This window comes from Chanos chanos, chromosome 2, assembly GCF_902362185.1.
Source record: "Chanos chanos chromosome 2, fChaCha1.1, whole genome shotgun sequence".
Lineage (NCBI taxonomy): Eukaryota > Metazoa > Chordata > Actinopteri > Gonorynchiformes > Chanidae > Chanos > Chanos chanos.
In genome coordinates, this window is record NC_044496.1 from 51353050 (window position 1) to 51372324 (window position 19275).

At 42.2% G+C, this 19275-nt stretch overlaps 1 protein-coding gene across 1 annotated transcript in view; it reads left to right on the forward strand.

The window, feature by feature from the left end:
- Positions 1–19275, forward strand: part of unc5a (unc-5 netrin receptor A) — a 114120-nt gene that overhangs the window by 71983 nt on the left and 22862 nt on the right. The window contains exons 5-9 of the mRNA XM_030765530.1: positions 7835–7978; positions 9897–10000; positions 10767–10947; positions 13209–13376; positions 18981–19145. Coding sequence (XP_030621390.1) covers positions 7835–7978; positions 9897–10000; positions 10767–10947; positions 13209–13376; positions 18981–19145 — 762 coding nt within the window. The remainder of the gene's footprint in view (positions 1–7834; positions 7979–9896; positions 10001–10766; positions 10948–13208; positions 13377–18980; positions 19146–19275) is intronic.

Here is a 19275-nt window from a genome sequence, read left to right on the forward strand (position 1 = left end):
TCTATCTATCTATCTATCTATCTATCTATCTATTTATTTATTTATTTATTTATTTATTTTCATCAAGTCTTTACTCTGTGTTGATATCATTGTCTGCCAAAGCATCACATATATCCATAGTCAAATACTGGTGAGTTTCAAAGATTATGAGCTGAGCTGGCTAAAGGCCTCTCAGTCATTCAGACAGGCACTTGTCTAATTCCCAATCTTGTTGCATATGCTAATTGTCATTATTCAGTTACTCTATTATAATAGTTACCCCCCCCCCCCCCCCCCCGAAAAAAAAAAACGACAACTTATATTTTTTTGAGTTTCTGAGCCTATGAAAAATATAAGTACAATCCATAACTATTGATGAGTCTAGTAAATATTTGTCTAATCATTACATACTGATGCACAATTTTGAAGACTGTTTTCGGTATTTACTGCTTTTGTTACAGTAGCTATTTTGATTTGTGGCAGGCATCTTGACAGTGTTAGGACGTTCTACCACAGAAAAATTCTCATATTGTCAAACTGCCGTTCTCATTCTCATCTGCCCTGTTTTGAGATTGTCTGTGCATTTTGTAAAAGTAAATGGTGTGTTAAGTGCTTTGAAAACATGAATTCTGTTGTGACCAATACATTCAAGCAACGGAGAAAATCTGTCATATCTTAAAATACCATTCATTGAAATTATTTGGCAATATTGTGATTTTCATTTAACAACAGACCTTAAAAAAAGGTCAATTATCAGACTGGGTTAATTCAAAAACATGGTGTGACTCAAATCATTAGCAATTAGTAGAATAAGGTGTCTGAAAAACACAGTTGGTCACAACAACAAAGCTGGCATCTTCCTATCTGCTCATTCTAGACACAGTTTGCACTCCCACACAAATCCATTTCAATTTAGCCTATAGCTTACGGCAAATAAGTAATTACTTTTTCATCAAGAGCTGTGTCCTTGTTATTGTTCAGAGTGCAGTCTGGACACAACAGTGGCGTTGTACCACTGAATTTAAGCTTTGATCTTTCCAGTCTGAACAAATCTAACTTGGAGGATCAATGGACTATCGGTAGTTTGGAAAACCTGGAGGTTTCTGAGCATTTGTTGCGGTTCTGTGCTCAGTGAAACTGTACATATTATTTTATGCACGGCGCATACCAGTGGATTTCCAGATCATGACTCTTTGAACTAATGATTAAAAGTACAGAACCCAAAGCACGTGCATCTGAATTCTACTACATTTAGATTGATGATACTCTGAGATTAGATTATTCCTTTATTGTCTGTCTTTTGTTCAGAATTATTCACAGTTTATTTCACATACATGTTCAGATATGTTAGGAATATTCAACAGTGTGGACTTTTACGAAGTAAAACTGCTTTTATTTGTTAATGGTTTTGACTTGCTGTGGATTTTGATCTTTTTTTTTTTCCCCCTCCACATGCACTATCTGAGAAGAACGCCTCTGTATTTATCATGTCTGGCAAGACATTTCTGTCGCCTAACAACAATACTTGCCCATCAACACCTGCTCAACTCAAATTGGTTTAAAAATAGTGAAGCCAGGAGGGGCAGGCACATGACAGCTAAATAGTCCTCAGAGATTTCTGATAGGCAGAGGAACTCACTGGATGACAGTTTTTGCTTTGTGTGTTGGCCCTGAGGAATGTTTCACCAGACACATTCACGCAGCACTCAAACAAATATTAAAGCACATAGCTCTTCACTGTCAACCAGGAACACACCTCTGTCTCTGTCATTCATGTGTCTCAATGATGGAGGAGGCATTTTGTGGGCTGGTAATTGTTGTGAAAGGTTTGGAATTGTTGTGAATGGATTTGCAAACTCAAATCTCAAAGCTGGAATGGTTGATTGCAGATCAGCAATGTGATCTAATCTACGAAAACCGAATATTTGAAGTACAATAGAAACAACTTAATCAAGGAATAATATTTGAAATTAGTAAATGTTTATCATTAACCATCATTAACTAGTAAATTATACTGCTTTGTCTAAGTCTTGCTGATTACGTTCTTGAGTACCCAGTCTTCATCCACGATTTGAAAAAAGTGGCAATTACGCCTAACGTTGCAAGATACCTTCGTTGCTTCTGTAGAAAAACTGACTGACTGCTTACATTTGTTACAATTGATGCTTGTTGGTAGCCACTCACAGCTATTTTCAACCTTAATTGGATTAGCCAAAGTATTACTTGCTGACAGGGACCCCTCCGGTCAGAAGGCCTACTGAGATTAATGTGCAAGTGTGGAGAGAGAGAGAGAGAGAGAGACAGACAGACAAAGAGAGAGAGAGAGAGAGAGAGAGAGAGAGAGAGAGAGAACATCAGTGTGATTTCGGATTTTTGGATGTCTCAGTGCAACAGTCTGTACCAGATGGACAGTGTAGCTGCTAACAAGTAGCATCACTTATTTCCTATCCAAGGTGGGGGTAAGGGGGGGGGGGGGCGTGCTCTCTGTCATTACAGAATTTAAAGCAGGTTTCTGTGTTTTGCTGCTGCATCTGATAGCACTGGTGGTGATTATAATTGATGCTTCAGACATTCTGAGGTTTTGAATGGAATAGATATTTGTGCTGAAGTTGAATACACAGGTTAAAGCATAAGGGTTCTAGAGTGACATGTCTGTTGGCCTAAACCTATACAGCTATTTATGGCTAGCCTTGAAGGTGTTGTTCATGAAGATGAAATTATCAGTAAAATACAAGAAATTACAGTATTAATAAGGGTTATGACATCTGTTCCCTTTTGACTGTAATTTGAATTGACAAATTTCTTTCTCCTAATATTATTGTTACCAGCTAACATAATTAGTACGTGTACTCAGTTCTTTGCTTGCAATCCAAAATTGCTAAAACAAATTAACGCTTTATCAAAACCTGAAAACCTGTGAACACCTGTGCATCTGTGCAAACAGCATTAGGTTTATTTCAAGGCTACTGTGTACTACAGAGAGCCATGGTAATAACAGGTTGATCCAATACCATAACAAACGAAGCCACAGTCTCTGGGGGGGAGGGGGGGAGGGGGAGGGGGGGGGCAATTTAGCATGAAAAGTGTAATAAATTACGACAATTGACACTGACAATTCAATATCATGGTACTTGCGGATGAAGGTGTTGATGCCGTTAGATTAAAAAAAAAATCAATTATCAGATTGATGACAAATCACACCTTCAACAATGCTGTTATAATAATTTTGAATGCAATGAATGATGAACGTTTTTGAACAGAGATGAGAAAAATGACTTGTACTGCTGTAACTTTCTATTGTGGATTTATTTAACCTGATCCTGTTTACTTAGTCGCTGTATACCCACGCTTTACACCTTTAAAGGCTAATGCTTCCTTTTAACAACTGAATATTGTGAAGGTCTGTATTTTAATTATTAAGAAAGTCAAATACATGACTTTCGTTATGTTCTTTTATATAGAGGGTTGTTCTGTTTTCTTTGTGTTGTCAGTGTCCCCTCTGCTAGTCAGTCGTCTTACACATTGTGTCCTCATTACGGCTCACTCCTCTTCGAGACTCCCAGGTACATGAACCCTGTGGACGTCTCCCTGAAAAGGAATTCACCTTGAAGTGGCATTGGCCAAATCCTGTTTGGATTGATTGGAGACATACCTGCATGCTGGTTTGTCAACCTTGAATAATCTGTAATGGCATTTTGAAGCACTAGTAGGGGCCTTGGACTGTGCATTCATTGTAAGAGAGAATAGACAGTTCAATCAAAGGAGCACTTGAAAAGCCTTTCATAACTAGAGGCAAACCTTGACCTAAAAGGTTGCCCTACTGACTATGCTCAACCCTCAGCATGTGCCAGCCCCTCTGGTAGGTCATCGATGCTGCTTCATGTCATCCTTTTCCCGCCTAATAGGACAGAGCCGTGTATAGCAGGACTGGATCTTCTCATTAGAGCCAATACTGGCAGCACCACACATTCCCTGTCTTGTTTTTCCCCACTGGGTTACACAGACCGAACAGCAGACTACTCTGCTTATGAAGACTCTGTTACTTTGATATCCACCACTAACATTTGATGATTCTTTTGGTGCGGAGGCTGTTTGATCAGAACCGTTTGATTTTTGTGTTCTTAAATGAGTTTAGGATTATTGGAACCAGTGACTTTTGCACCCATTTAATGGTTGCGTCAAATAATAACAAAATTATGGTACCATAATAAAGTATCTAAATGGAACATGACTGTGATTCAAATACGTGAAATGTCGATTGAATCATGAAACACAACGCAATTATGTTTAAAAACAGCCCTGAAACGGAATGATTTTAAATGGATGATTGCACATGTCATTTTAACTAATAATAAATATCACTATTACAATTGAATATTGAAACAAACAGTAATATCATAATTATCTACACCATTCATTACTCTGGTGCTCTGTGCTAGGATCCAATAACTGAATGGGATGTGGAGGAAAAAAAAAAAAAAACCTCTTTCCTAGCAATGAGCGGTCTGTGACCTTTCTCTCCAAAGTTCTATGCCTGCACAATGTAAGGCATGTGACCCTAATCCCAACATTCATTGATGAATCTGAGCTCCCCACACACTAGATGTAGCCTAATTGAATTTCCTCGGTCACAATGAAAACACACTCTAACCTGCCAGTTTCTGTCTGGGCCTTTGATAAGCAAATGACCCCAGTGGAATTGGGGTCACAGGCAGCAAAAACAAGAGTGAGTGAGAAAAATAAAGTGTCTCCCAGACAAGGCTCTGTATTGAGTGGCGGAAGAATGAGTCCAGTGATGTTTACCCTGACTCTGCAAGCTTTCTCTCTGTGTTCTGGAGAGGGTTCATCCGCATACACTCACAGAGCTGGAACAGAGGAGAACAGCCTTTTTCACCCCATCACCACAGCCTTTTGTTACGGGGGGAAGGTGTTACTCACACATTCAAATGGATAACATCTCTGAATAATGCATCTCATTGCCACCCAGCAGAGGAGAACATCCTCGCTTTTATATGGTTTGTTGCTCCTTTTGGGAGTGTTATCCACGCCGCAATGAGAAACCGAGCAGATGTTCGTCTAGCGCGGTTGTAATAATGTATCATCTTTGCGAGCAAAGGTAGAATTCGAAAGTTCTCCTGTACATTCATGACTGAATGATACATCTCTCAGGCGGTTTCACCAGCTCTTTCAAAAGCCTCCTCTCAATAGAGTGATTGACACGGGGCTGGATTCTGAGAGGCAGGGGAGTAACATCTACCTTAATCACCGGTTTACCTCAGGGACTGAGGCAAGGTCGTCATAGGGTCTCACTGATATTTCCGTTCTGAACCACTGACTTTCACAGTGTGCTATGTGAAATGTGCATTGCAGTGTGGGCTTTGCCTTAGAATTAACCAACCTTTTTTTTTCTTGGACTCTTATGAAAAATGCACTTGGTTCAAGGTTTGGCTCCAGAATTCAAAGTGGTATCATTGCTTTTTAATACCTGTCTGAATTTTTAGTTTGCACCTTTTTCAGGGTTTTATCCCATGTCAGAATGAACTGTAAGGAAATGAGAAAGCAAAAAAAAACTAGCGAAATTAGGAAACGTTGAATTTATGCTAAATCTGTGCTGGATTGGGGAATTTCGCAAGGTTTTGTCACACAAAGACATGAAACAATTACTTTGGCTGTTGTCTCAACTGTGATAAGCCTTGTGGGCCCTGCTATGTACAAATGAGCTTCATTCAATATTTGAAGTTTTCTATATTTAATATTTTCATCTTTACATCCTAACAGCTTGCACTGCGGAATGTTTTAGAGTAAGGATCATCTCAAATGGCTTTGTCAGCGATGACTTATTTTTCTGACATAGTGAGGGCTTTAACAGTATTTTCAAAGGATTCGGACAAGTATGCAATGTATAGCAAGCTACCTCACCACATTTTGTTTTTTGTCTTTCCACAGAATCTATCATGCAATAAGATGTCATTTCCATGCATGGCTACTAGATTGGAGTGCTTTGTCAGTTTTATTTAATTGAATGAGGCTGGGTTGAGTTACTCATTCCAAGTAATTAGGAAGAAAAGAGATAGCATGAGAAACAAAATGCAATTACCAAGGCAGTCTGTGTTTAAAATAGCTTCCCTGTGAGGTTTCCATATATCTGTTTTTCTTTGTTGATCATTTTTCATCTAACAGGAGATAGGTAATGAAGAAAATCATTAATCTGATCCATTTCGATAGTATGTTTAGCTTCTGTTTTTCTTTCCTTATTTTATGCGTATGTCACCCAATGTTGATGCAATATTTGCTAGACGTATTCCCTCAGTCTTGTTTAAAGCATTGCACAACCGACATATTACAGAACTGCCATATAGAGAGAGGCTTGGACTCACAGAAGAGCTGTTTTTCCTTATTATGAACAGCAGTGAAGTGTTGTTGAGACTGTGTAGGTGTGACCAGATAAGCCATCTCAGATGTTGATGTCCTGCCATGTGGTGTTGGGCTAATGTAGATCTAATGGTAGTCACATGTGCTTCTTCTGTCAACTGAGATTTTGGCATGTGGATTTAAATGTGACCCTCCTCCCCTACTGCAGATTCCCCTCTCTGCCTAGAGGTGACTGATGCTCCTTGCATTGATTTTTGACAGACAGCTCAGAGATATACCCCTACAACTCCCATGTGCAGAGGAGAGTACATTGCTTACTCTAAAAGGAACTCCTATGGCATTTGATCAAACCAGAGCCAATGGCTGAATGCCTAAATCAATGTCATTTTTTATCTCAGTCTCCTGCTATTTATTCTTTGTGGAAATGTTGTCAGGGATGTTTCAGCTCACTGTGGAGCATGTAGGTATCACAGGCAGAAGCAAGGTTGACTCACCTTGTGTATAAAAAAAAAAAAAAGAAAAAAAAAAGCAAGACACAAATGACCAGAGATTTGAGAACCAACACTTAAGAGCAGATAGGAAATAGTAAACAGTGTCCATTGAGTATAGAAAAAGCACTGCGACCTGCTCAGAGAGGGGGGGGGGGGGGGAAACACAGAGAGGGAAAGAGAAGGACAGAGAGATGTGGATGTTGTCAAGGTCACGCTTTTGTATTAAGAGATGAGCGATAGCCATAGAGAGAATATCAGAGAGGCTTAGAGGTTGAAGAAAAGGTCCAGAGATAATGAAATGAAAAATTATCTGAGTTTCAAACCCCCATGCTCTCCACACAAAAGTAGAGGAAATTTAATAAATAAATAAAAAACACTATGGATTATCCTAGCCAGCATATACATTTTGTTGTCTGTCCTTTGATGATGTTCATTCATAATTGTCAACTAAAATTGAATTATTTTGTAGGTTGACTTCACACCATTTCTAGACATTACTCAATCATCTGTGGTGGTTGATAAATTAAGATGACAGCAAATTAACTTTTTTTTTTCTCCCACCAGACAACCCAGGCTTAAGATAAAGCATACCCATTAACCCAACTGTGTAAATGTACACACATTAAATTACGTCATACAAGAAAAAATATGTCCCCCTGAAAGCGCACATAAATATTCCAGCTTCTTTATTTATTAATGTGTTTTTGACTGAACAACAGAATTTCCCCTGTATACACACTAGAAGTGCTGGTTTACAACCTCTGGTTTTTGCTAATGGTGGCTAAAACAGTGCTTGAATCTAGTCTTTAAAAAAAAAAAGTAATCCCATTATTTATGCAACGTCCAATTCTACATCTGTTCTATACTCATGTAAAGTCCTGTTGTTTGTTTAAATGATGACAGCTATGCTATTTGGTTGGTGTTCTTTGGTGATAAATGTTGAGATGGGCTTTCTTCTCTTCTCTGACTGTGCTCTCCTCTCCCTTGGCCAGGGCTGCCTGTGATGCAGGTGAAGATTGATATCACCAGACAGCAGGTGGAGAAGATATTTGGGTTGGAGGATTACTGGTGTCAGTGTGTGGCCTGGAGCACTACAGGAACCCAGAAGAGTCAAAAGGCATATGTGCGAATTGCCTGTGAGTTGAACTTGCTATCGTATTTTAAGACTCGGACCGAAATGGAACTCGTATCTAGAGTATGATTTGTGGTGTGGTGTGGTGAAGTGGAGGAAGGGGAAAAACTGCTATAAAGACAAGTTTATCTTTGGTTTAATCAAAGTCAGCATCAGTCCAAGAGCCCTCATCACATTTTAATTCACTGTGGAAAATTCATAGTATCATCATACTTTTTTTTTTTTTTTTTATTAAAACTTAGTTCAGAATTGCATTTGCCCAATCAAGTACATCTACTTCAAGCCTGTCTTTCTAAGAGCCGCTCGATTCAGATGGTTTTCTATGGTTTATTCAGTGTTTGACTGGAAAGTTTGATCAGTCTGAGCCTGCGGCATGGAAATTGACTAATCTGTATCGTAACATTCAGTAATTGCCTCAAGAGGCTATGTGGGGTTTGATATCTCACTGTGCGATAATGTGATTAGGTTTTAGGAAATCACGCTGCGGAGATACCTCACATAAAATAAATATCAATGCAAAACAGAGGAGCTGCACATCAGCTCAAAGGTAATGCCAGAAACAAATACACTGAATTCCAGTCCCTGAAGCATCTTTGTTTGTTCTTATAAAAATGATAAAAGTAAGTCTCAATCACAATAGATTTGATGTTTATCACTGCACGGAGCTTTTAAATCTGATGAGAGAACACAGAAAGACACTCTCCTCTCTCCTCCTCCTCCTCCCTCCTCCTCACAATCTCAGATACATTATTAAAAAAAAAAAAAAAAAAGCCATTTCACGCCTAAGTATTTTATAACTTCCCTCCATTAATCCAAACCGAAATATGCATCATTTCATACAGACCGTAACACAGCATTAGAGAGAGAGAGAGAGAGAGAGAGAGAGAGAGAGAGACACACAGACAGACAGAAAAAAAACAGCTGCTTTAAACACCCCCTCTGTGTCCAACCTTGTCTGAGTTTTCCTCAAAGTCACTGTGACGTTAGATAAGGACACCAGAGCCATTTCTTAAACCTTGCAGGAGCATCTTTTGTCGCTCCTAGTCCCATTAAATCCAGTTTAATTAAATTGAATGTCAAGCATCCGTCTCTACGTCTTATTGTTTCTTGAAGCATGATTGCTCAGGACAGCCATGGCATGTGTTTTAAGGAATGAGATGACTGGCAGTAGTTCCTTTATTGCTTGTTTAGATCACACTTTGGCTCATATTCGCTGGTGGTGATTCTCCGTTTATGTCTCTTTTTTTAATGTCTCCGTGCAAGGGTACTTGTGACCATAGGCAGCTTTACGTATGTGCTTTCCTCAGTCATAACAAACGTTTATGCAAACATCATTTTGAAACTATTTTTTTTTTTTTTTCATTTTTCTCACCACTGGTACTATTGCTAAAAACGTTATATTTCAGCAATAATGTAATTTTGAGAGCAAATGTAATCTGACTTGCATCAACACTTGTCCCTGTAGCTGCGGGCTAGGTGATGTTGTGGAAGGCTGAGTGCCAGGGTACGGTGGTGGTGGTAGTGGGGGTGGGGGTGGGGTTGGGCGAGAGAGGTTGATGGAGGGTTGTGGGGTGGGGGGGGATTGAGGAGGGCGATAATGCAATTCTTTTTTGTTGATGCTTTGCCCTTGGGCTACAGACAGCCATCTCTGAACCAGCCAAGCAGCGTGTAATAAGCACCACAGCCACTGATATGGATCCCTCGCACAGATTTAGGCCATTCTGGGCACTCATGAAACAAACACGTTCAGAGCTCGGACCAGAACTAAACACACAAACCTTGAACAGCAATGTCCGTAATTACAGTTGGTTTCCCTTCCATCTGTGGCTCAGCATTAGATGATTAAGGTGGTGATGAAGGTGCAATGGAAGTGCAAAATGTGCTGACCAGTGCTTTTATATGTTCCTTCTTTTTTTTCCCAGATCTGAGAAAGAATTTTGAAGAAGAGCCTTTGGGGAAAGAGGTGGCGTTGGATCAGGAAGTGCTGCTACGCTGCCATCCCCCTGAAGGCGTGCCTACAGCTGAGGTGAGCGTCATAGAATACCCTAGGAAAAGAAAAAAAAAAAAAAGTCCATTAAAGAGAGCACTCCGCTAATTATAACCATCATTGATTTATCATCACTTATGCGTCCGTGCGCCAGTATTTCACTGCATTCTGTCACATCACCTGGACTTGGACTAGAGGCTTCACTCATGGCTTTCGCTGATCTGGAAATGCCATCAATAATGTATGTGTGTTTGCAGTTATATCGCATGGACCAGACTGCGGCCAGCTGTTACCCTTCACCGTGCCATCTGAGATTCTAACAGGCCCAATAAGCTGTTATTGCAGCAGTCACTGCTAATCTCAGAGTACTCCTACTAAATGAAATATTCATACCAATCAGACTAATTCTGTGCTACAAAGCGTCCCGGTCCGACGTTGAAGTTTTACATTTTATTTTTTTTCCGCCCAGTATCTCACATGTACTTGTACGGCATTAAAATTACAAGGCCAATTAAAAGACGTGCAGTACAGGACAGTGGTGCAAGAGAGGTAATTATTAAGGCTTTAAACTATTCATGAAGGGCTTGGGTTTTTTGTTTTAGTGAGTTGAGCTGTTTTAAAAGCTAATCCTCCTCCTCAGCTCTCTCCAAAGGCAAAATGAAATTCCTGCCAGTGTTTAATATCTTCAGACCGTGCAGAGGCTGTGGGAAGAATCCAGAGGCTGTGGTGCTGGAACAGGCAGCTCAGGAGAAGCTGCAAAGTCAGATTGGAGATCCTGAAACGTGTCTTCTTTATGTGTTTCTAGGTGGAGTGGCAGAAAAACGAGGAGCTGATCGACCCCAAGGCTGACCCCAATTTCTTCATCACAGCAGACCATAATCTCATCATCAAACAAGCCCGGCTAGGGGACACTGGCAACTACACCTGCGTGGCCAAGAACATTGTGGCTCGACGAAAAAGCTCTTCGGCAACTGTGATTGTCTATGGTGTGTGTCCTTATATCCCCTTCCCACGCATCCCACCTGAGCTCCATCATATCTGGACAGCTAGACTAAACTTTTGATCACTTTTGACCCCTTGACATGAGTCATCTCTCGAAGGAGGAGCCAGTCTCCCTTCATAGACAGCCAAGGGTTTCGTCTGTACTTTTAGTTCCTTTTCAGCTAGTCTCCAGTGACAGAATGACCCTTGTCTCACATTACACTCATAACACAAACAGACTTGGGGACCAAGTAGAAATTAATGTTTTAAGAAAGCTCTGAGGAGCTGACAAACCTCTCCACTGTAGTTGTGCTTTATACAGCTATATTGAATTAACAGCAGAAAGCTGATAATGAATTAGGTTGATAAGCTGGCTGACCTTTATTAAAATGCACAGCTGCAGCACATTTCTTACAACAGAGAGATCCCAGGACGCACGCTGGACTAGAGGTAGAATACATTATACCTCTGTGCATCTCCGTAGCATTGCAGGATACACTTGGTATTGAACGGAGTTCGGCACCAACGAAGCATTCTGTTCAGGGAACAGAGCCAAACATGTAGTGAGGAACAAAGGGAAAAAAAAGGAAAACAAATCCACTGAGAACTACTCACCAGAGAGAGAGCAATAAGTGCTGGAAAACCAATATTTTTTTCGTTTTGACATGAAACGTCATCAATTAACTATGAGCCATTGAAAAATAATGTGCAAGAGGGCAATTCCATGGTTAATTGCATAGAAGTGGAATAGATGTGTGTTCTGAATATGTTTTAATAGAGAAATAGCAATCAAAAAAGTGCGCGCATTGCATTGTAGTGGAGGAAAAATGGAACAAAAGGGAAAACAATTATTCCTAAGAAGATGCTAGATTAGATAGGTCGTTGAATTTTGATTGAATTGCGTAGTTTGTGGGTATTTTGATGGAGGGTTTGAGAGGCGACAGAAATCCAGAGCCAAGAACATTTTCACTCTATTGTTTGCTTTTTACACTGTCAATCAATGAAGCTCTCATCGAGGGCAAAGAAATGGCAAATAAATGGTGGTTGCCTTGCCATACAATTTTAGGTTTCAAACTGCGCAACGTTTGAAGAGATGGCCAATTTGCTACCATTGTAAAATTAATCATAGAAAAATTCCCTGTGAATAGGTTTTGATCAAATAGACTATTAGATGGGGTCCTTTAAGAATTTTTCCATGGCTTCACTCTAAAATGTCAGTTTTACTAATAAGAAACCTCAGAAGCATACTCATTGGCTGGTCCATAGGTGGTATGAGGGCTGTTATTATGGTAGGCTGAAGGAATGGATGGGTGAAGGCCAGGGATGCATTTTAACGAGGCTGGCTCGACATGGCGCTACTGTGTGTTAAGAGGTAATCAGGAGCCGAGTCACCGAGCAATTTCCCTCACTGTGGTGAGCAATCAATCGCGGAGAGAGGCTAAGGAAATGATTCAGTCTGACCATAGCAAGATTTAGGTGAGAATTAGGGAGGCACTCAGTACAAAACGTAGGTCTGTCTGGTGATCAAAGCCCCAAGTCAACAAATCAGTCGAGTTCCCAGGAAAACAAAAAAAGGGAAAAAAAAAATCAGATTTCTTGAAACTTCCAGCAAGAGAGAGTGGAGGATTTGAGCTTGATTAAAACGCTGTCTGAACTTTGGACTCTCAATCCTTTCGCAATACTCCCAGATTATTTTTTCATGAACAAAGATATTGGTGTAATAAAATCCAATACAGTGTAACCAGGGTATATTACAGAGACCATACAGAGGTACATGTGCTGGTACATAGCAGAGAACATCACAGGTTCACAGGTTCGTATTTGGCTTTTTTAAAATTTTTTTTTTTACCATATTAAGAAGTTAGTCGCGCAGGTTGCAATGCCGAACGGACCATTCTCTTTGTCGCTAATGTGAGCCATATTTGAGGCTCATTAAAACCCTGTTTGGAGTAACAGTCATTAATATAGATGGTGTAATAGACGTTTGATTGATTGCGGACGTTGTGGCTTGACAAGGGCAACAGCAGGGTGTGTGACGTTATGTATTTTACCACCCTTTCGGTGTGGCCGACTTGATCAACTCACTCAGTGCCTTTCAAAGATTGGACCATGAGAGCTAGCGCTCCTCTGTTGCCGTTGTCCCGCCTGCGGTCCCCTTGTCTGCGTGTTAGACACAGCGCTCAGCGCTCTGTTATGCTGTGGTGCCTGTCGGGTAACCCTGGCTCGCTTTGTTCTCTTCCTCCGCCTTGGCGCCCGGCGCGGACAGTGAACGGCGGCTGGTCCACGTGGACCACGTGGTCGGCCTGCAGCGCCGTCTGCGGCCGGGGGTGGCAGAAGAGGACCCGGAGTTGTACCAACCCCACCCCCCTCAACGGAGGGACTTCCTGCGAGGGCCAGAGTGTCCAGAAAAGCGCCTGTACTGCCACCTGTCCAGGTAAAACGCCTGCGGGCCCGCGTCGTAGAACAGTGTAGTTTAGAACGGCTAGTCGATTTTAGCGCTGCTCATCACGCGCAGGCTGTTTTGTGTTGTTGCTCTTGCTGGGATTTTTTTTTTTTTTTTCACGTTTTCGATTCACGCATCACCAAACTGGTTGTTTCGTCGCCACGTAGGAATGTCAGAGGTTAATACATTCCCCCCCCCCCCCCCCCCCCCCCCCAAGACTTTTTGCACTGTTTTTGTTGTTGCACTTATCTCTTTACTCATTCTGGCACCGAGATGTGCACCGCAGTTGTAGCGTGCCGGGGCGGCAGGTTCGCCTGACGCTGTTTACTCCCCAGCCGCCCTTTGTAAATACCGGCATTAGACGACGAATTAAAATGGCCAGCCACGTTAGAACCGCACGAGTTAGAGCCCCTCTCCGAGCCCCTCCTCCACCCCCACCCCCGCCACTCGCCCTCACCCTCACCCACCCTCCCTCACCCTTTCAGAGCTGCCCAGCACGCCTGATTTTCCTCAGCAGTTATTGATCCTCAGCGGTTTGAAATGTAAGTCAGGCTGCTTCATTTACAGGCCTGCATTAGGCTCCGATGGTGGAGACTGGGGGGGATCTCCTGATGACTGGAGCTGTGAGCACATTTCTGCAGGGACAAAAATGGCATTATGCAGGCGCTGCTGACCGGCGGAAAATATCCAGCACTCAGTAAACAGGAGAGGAAATCGAATCTTTTGTCAGCTGCAGCTTTTTTTTTCCACTTCCTCGAGTGAGAGGGTTTATCTACTTAAGCCAATCTCATGTTTCATTACAAAGCACTTGGTGTAATTTAATAAGACATCACCTTACATGGTGCTGTAAGTAACATTGCCTCAAAATACAATGCTTTTGAGGACTAAAAACAAAAGATCGAGTAGAAGACATCTGACGGAGCACCTGAGGGACTGGGGTTGAAAACATATTTCACATGATAAGGATCCAAATTGCATTATACTGTCAGAGTGAACCCCACTCAGGGCTCAAAGAAAGAAAGAAAGAAAGAAAAACGAATGAAGGAAGAAAGGAAGAAAGGGAGAGGCAGCTCTTTTGATGAGGGCTGTCCTGGGGGTATGGCCTCTGTGACAGCTGAATTCGTCCACTGGGGAGATGCGAGTGTCCCTCAATCTCCCTGATTAATATTTTGGCGTTAGCACTCACCCAGGCCAGAGCATCTGTGAACCGCTGGATCCTGAACAGGGATGACTTAGTTGGGCAACTTATCAAAAAAAAAAAAAGGCGCCCTGTGGCCGTTGTTTGCCCACTAGAGCACTCTTAAACCACCAGGGAGAGTGACTCGTCCTCCCATTTGTCACCACACAAAGACACAGTCTGACAACTGCAGCCCCTAAAAATTACATCTGAGACTTCATCCCGATTTATCAAAACGTGCCTCCTGACTTGTGCTGGTATAAATCATCATTTACTGACTAACGGCAGGTACAGGGCTGCTTGCTCCCAGAGCATGGCAAGGCAGGGAAAGACACAGAGAGAGCACAGTTCTGATAAATGACCTCCAGTCTGTCTGCTCGCTCTCCTCCATTATTCTACCGCTGCTCGTTAGCACTGAGCTTTAGAGACGCTTTGGGAATGATTTAGTCAATACATCACGTGCACTACACGTGACACTATTTGAATGTGGAATGTGTTAAGGTTTTAGCCGTTGCAAGATAATAGCTCTCACGTTAATCCGAAAAGGTGGGCTTTCACAGCGCCTTTGAATGCCATCTTCAATATTGTCATTTTGTCACCGAACATCTTTAGTACGGTTGCACTTTTTGTCTCTAGATTTTAGAGCAATCACTGTAGTTTGTTTGACATATGATTTTTTTTTTCCTTCTCAAAGGGAAAAGCGCATAACTTTTTTGCTGTGTTCTAAAGAGACAAATAATAAAAGTGTTTGGGGGAAAAAAAAAGCTAATAGGGACTGATTAGGCCTCTTGTGAATGTCTCGGACGAATCTGAGCATGCACAGACCTTTCTGCCATGAAGTGGCTGTTTCAGCCAAAGCCTCAGACAGTAGACGCTAGCAAGAGAAGGCACGGGGCAGACGACAATTCTGCCAGCAGCCAAAGTGCAGGAAAAACAGCACCCCCCCTCCCCGTTTTTGACTGGAGTGTAACGTTGACTTAATAGCTTCAACAGAAAGCAGCCGTGATGACACAAAATGTCATACTGGGCAAAGCTTCAAATCACAAAACTATTTCCTTTCAAGAGGTCTTATGAATTCTGACAGGGAATGGTGATTGATTTAGGTTTAATTTTTTTTTTTTTTTTTTTTCACAAAACAGTTTTTACTTTCATTAATCCATGTCACCTTTATGTTCTGTTTTGAAATTGAAATGTACCAGTAGAAAAAGCACACACACACACACACGCACAGAAAAGAGCCTCTTCATGAAGATATTTTCTTAATATAGTTTGTATTCAAATACATTATCATTTAAATGATGTATCCAGTGTGGGAGCTGTGCGAGGTTCAGTAGATAGAGAGCAAACAGGGCGCTGGGAGCTGGCGGTGTCGTGCATTCAGGCTGTGAACACCGCAGGCAAATGTCTGCTTCAGCCCTGGATATGAGCCTGGAACACAGCATTTTATCTCCCACAGAATTTATTCCCATTCTAAGTTTCTCCATCTAAAAAGATAAAGCAGTGGCCCATATAAATATGATCCAAGCAAATTAGGTTACAAATAAAGCCTTGTGCCAGCAAATGTAAATCTCCTCAGTGGCTGTGTTACTGTGCTCTAGTCTGTCTGTCTCTTTCTCTCATCTCTCTCTCTCTCTCTCACACACACACACACACACACACACACACACACACACACACACACACACACACACACACAGACAGAAGACCCTGTTGCAGCCTCAGCTACACTTTTAAAAAACTGTACTGAATATTTGGATTTTGGAAAAGGCATGTGTGTAAACAGATTTTTTTTTTTCTGCATTCATAAATTCAAACATTTTTTCAAATATTCCTTGAGGGTTCACATGATATCTGGGTTATACATGTCATGAATACATCAAAACATCCCATATTCTTTTGACACAGGTCTGCAATAGGAGATAGCAGGGCTTTCTATTCATTATACAGACGACAAACTGAGGGGAGGAAATACAGCAGATTGAGAAAGTACTGCTGTTGTAGTTTGGCATTTGTAATGTTCCTCCCACCAGTCTCAGACAGTAAACCCACCAACCTGAGCTTCAAAACAACAGCCCTGCCCTGGGCCAGTGGCTCTGCATTGGCATGCTGTCGCTGGATCAGAGTCAGTGAAGCACCTGTAATCTTGTTGTTTCAGATTTATCGGATGTTGAGGGGTTGCAGGCGGGCTGAGATTACAGACAGGCATGTTGACTTGGTGCGTACCTGCTGATCTGAAAAGTAATTGCGTGCCTCCGAGTCTCTCTCCTCTCAAGGACACAGCAGCTGGAGGTGTCCACTGTCGGTCACTATGATTGGAGCAGTTGCGAGTCAAATGGGCCCTCCTACAGCCTGGTAAAGAGCAGCTGGATGCCCTTTAGTTCTGCCCTTGACAAGATGTCAAAACGGACCTGCTGCCGAGTTATTACATTACAGTGAGCTCTCGCTGGCGTGGCCCTCGTAACCTGTTGTGTTGGATGATTGAAAATAAGATGAATTAATACTGTGAAGGGGGGAAAAAATACTTTTTTTTTATGTTTTGTTTCATTAGCGGGCTTAGGAAATAAGAAATGCCTGTCAAACACTGCCTAGTCTCCTCTCCTTTGTTGTTTTTTTTTTTTTTTTCCGGACACTCGTCCGCATTCCTGCAGATTAGTCTGTGGGCCGTTGACACTTAAATCTCACCAAGAGAGACATCCTTTCTGTGGTCTTTATCTTTCTTTTGTCTGAGAAGAAAAGAGAATCTCTTTGCATAACCAGTCACACAGTGATCTCATCACCTGCTTTTTCAAACACACGCCGATAATCTGAGAGGGTACATGATTCATATTATAATGTATTCATTAAGCACTAATTCCCGGTTCAGTCAGCCTCGGCCCTGCATAATGAGGCTCTCTACCCACAGATAGGTCCAGGCAATGCCAAGCAAGGACAATTATCCGATTGGTTCTGCTCCCTCTGCCAAATGTAACAGTTTGAATCGAGACCAAGAGCTGTGTCAGCACCTCCAACACAGACACACACACACACACACACACATGCAGACTCGATTGGTAAACGAATGCATTGGTTAATAAACACACTGTGCCCATTTCAACCTGTGCTGGGAAAGCGGTGATTAAATCATTTCATCATTCAAAACCATTTTTAATGGGTTGCTTTTTTTTTTTTTTCTCCCTCCCCCTCATGCTAATACATTATTAAGCTGAGATGTGACCTCCGAAGACTTGAGCAATGGTGTCTCCAGGGTCAGGGTCAGCGCCATTGTAAATAAGGCAGGGTGTGTGGAGGTTAATGAGAAGTAAAGCACGGTGGCTAGAGCCTGTTGCTGAGAGTCGTCTGCTGCTTGGTAACCCGGCTCTATAATTCACCTCCTGTTCCATCCTCTCTTTGGGAGAAACTCAGAGCCCCCCAGAGATCTCATTAGGGGCCATGTTCACATTAGCCCCGTAGTAACCTTCCAGAGCCTGGCATCATGTCAGTCCGAATATCACTCCCAGTATGGTTTCCAGTGGAGCTGCTGAATTATGCGCCCTCCAAAAATTGCTTCCTTGGCTGTGGAAGAAATAGGAAATTTGTGCGTCATTACACACTCGCTATGTCCTTAACTATCAACAGGCCTCCCGTTCTCAATCTGCTTCATTTTGTTTATCCTCATAACAATATCTCACGTCCGTATCGCAATACGCTATATCGCCAGGGTCCGTCCGCAACGCGATTGGTGCGCCAGCCATTTTTACGGTGACCTTGGGTCACAGCCGCAAATGCCCACTCTAATGCTATAGTCACGAGCCAAGAGCATGTGGAAGGGAAGAGTGCTGTAGATGTGAATGTGTGTTGTGAGGGGAGAAGGGTGGCTCAGAGGGCTGCATGTATCGTCTGTACCCATTGCAGCAGGCAGACAGATATGCAGACAGACAGGGACTGTACCTACACTGATGCATATGAAAGCACTCATGTTAAATTACATGCATTATATTCAAGAAGCTAAAAGAGGAGGAGATGTGCCTCTTCGCATCAGTGAAGGAGTGTTTAATGTATTTATTTATATATGTGCGCTCTCTCTCTTTCTCTCTCTCTCTCTCTCTCTCTCTCTCTCTCTCTCCCTCCCTCTCTCCCCCTCTCTCTCTCTCTCTCTCTCCCTCTCTCTCTCTCTCTCTCTCTCTTTGTGTGTGTGTGTGTGTGTTCATGCATGCACATGTGCTTGTCTACATGTCTTATGGCTCTAGATTTATAGAAACACAAGCGACAGTGTTATTAGAAATTCCGGTCCTCCCATAAGCATAACACTCCCTTAATGGCGCTATTACCTAATGACTGCAGATGTGACTCTGTGACCCCATTGGCTCTGTGTGTGTGTGTGTGTGTGTGTGTATATGTATGAATGTCTATCACTCTGCTCTCTGTGTGTTTGTCACCAGTGGACGGAGGCTGGAGCGAGTGGAGTAAATGGTCAGCCTGTGGAGCGGACTGTTCCATGTGGAGGAGTCGTGAGTGTACCCAGCCCACACCTGGCACCGGTGGCAAAGACTGCCAGGGCATAGACCTGCAATCTCTCAACTGCACCAGTGAGCAGTGCCCACAGAGTGAGCGTCACCCTGCAAAAGCAATACCACCATCCTACCATTAAAAGAGACGACTCTATTTACTCCATTTACTTTAGTTATAAAAAAAAGCTTTAGCAATTAGGTTGCTTTATTTATCTTTATTAATCTG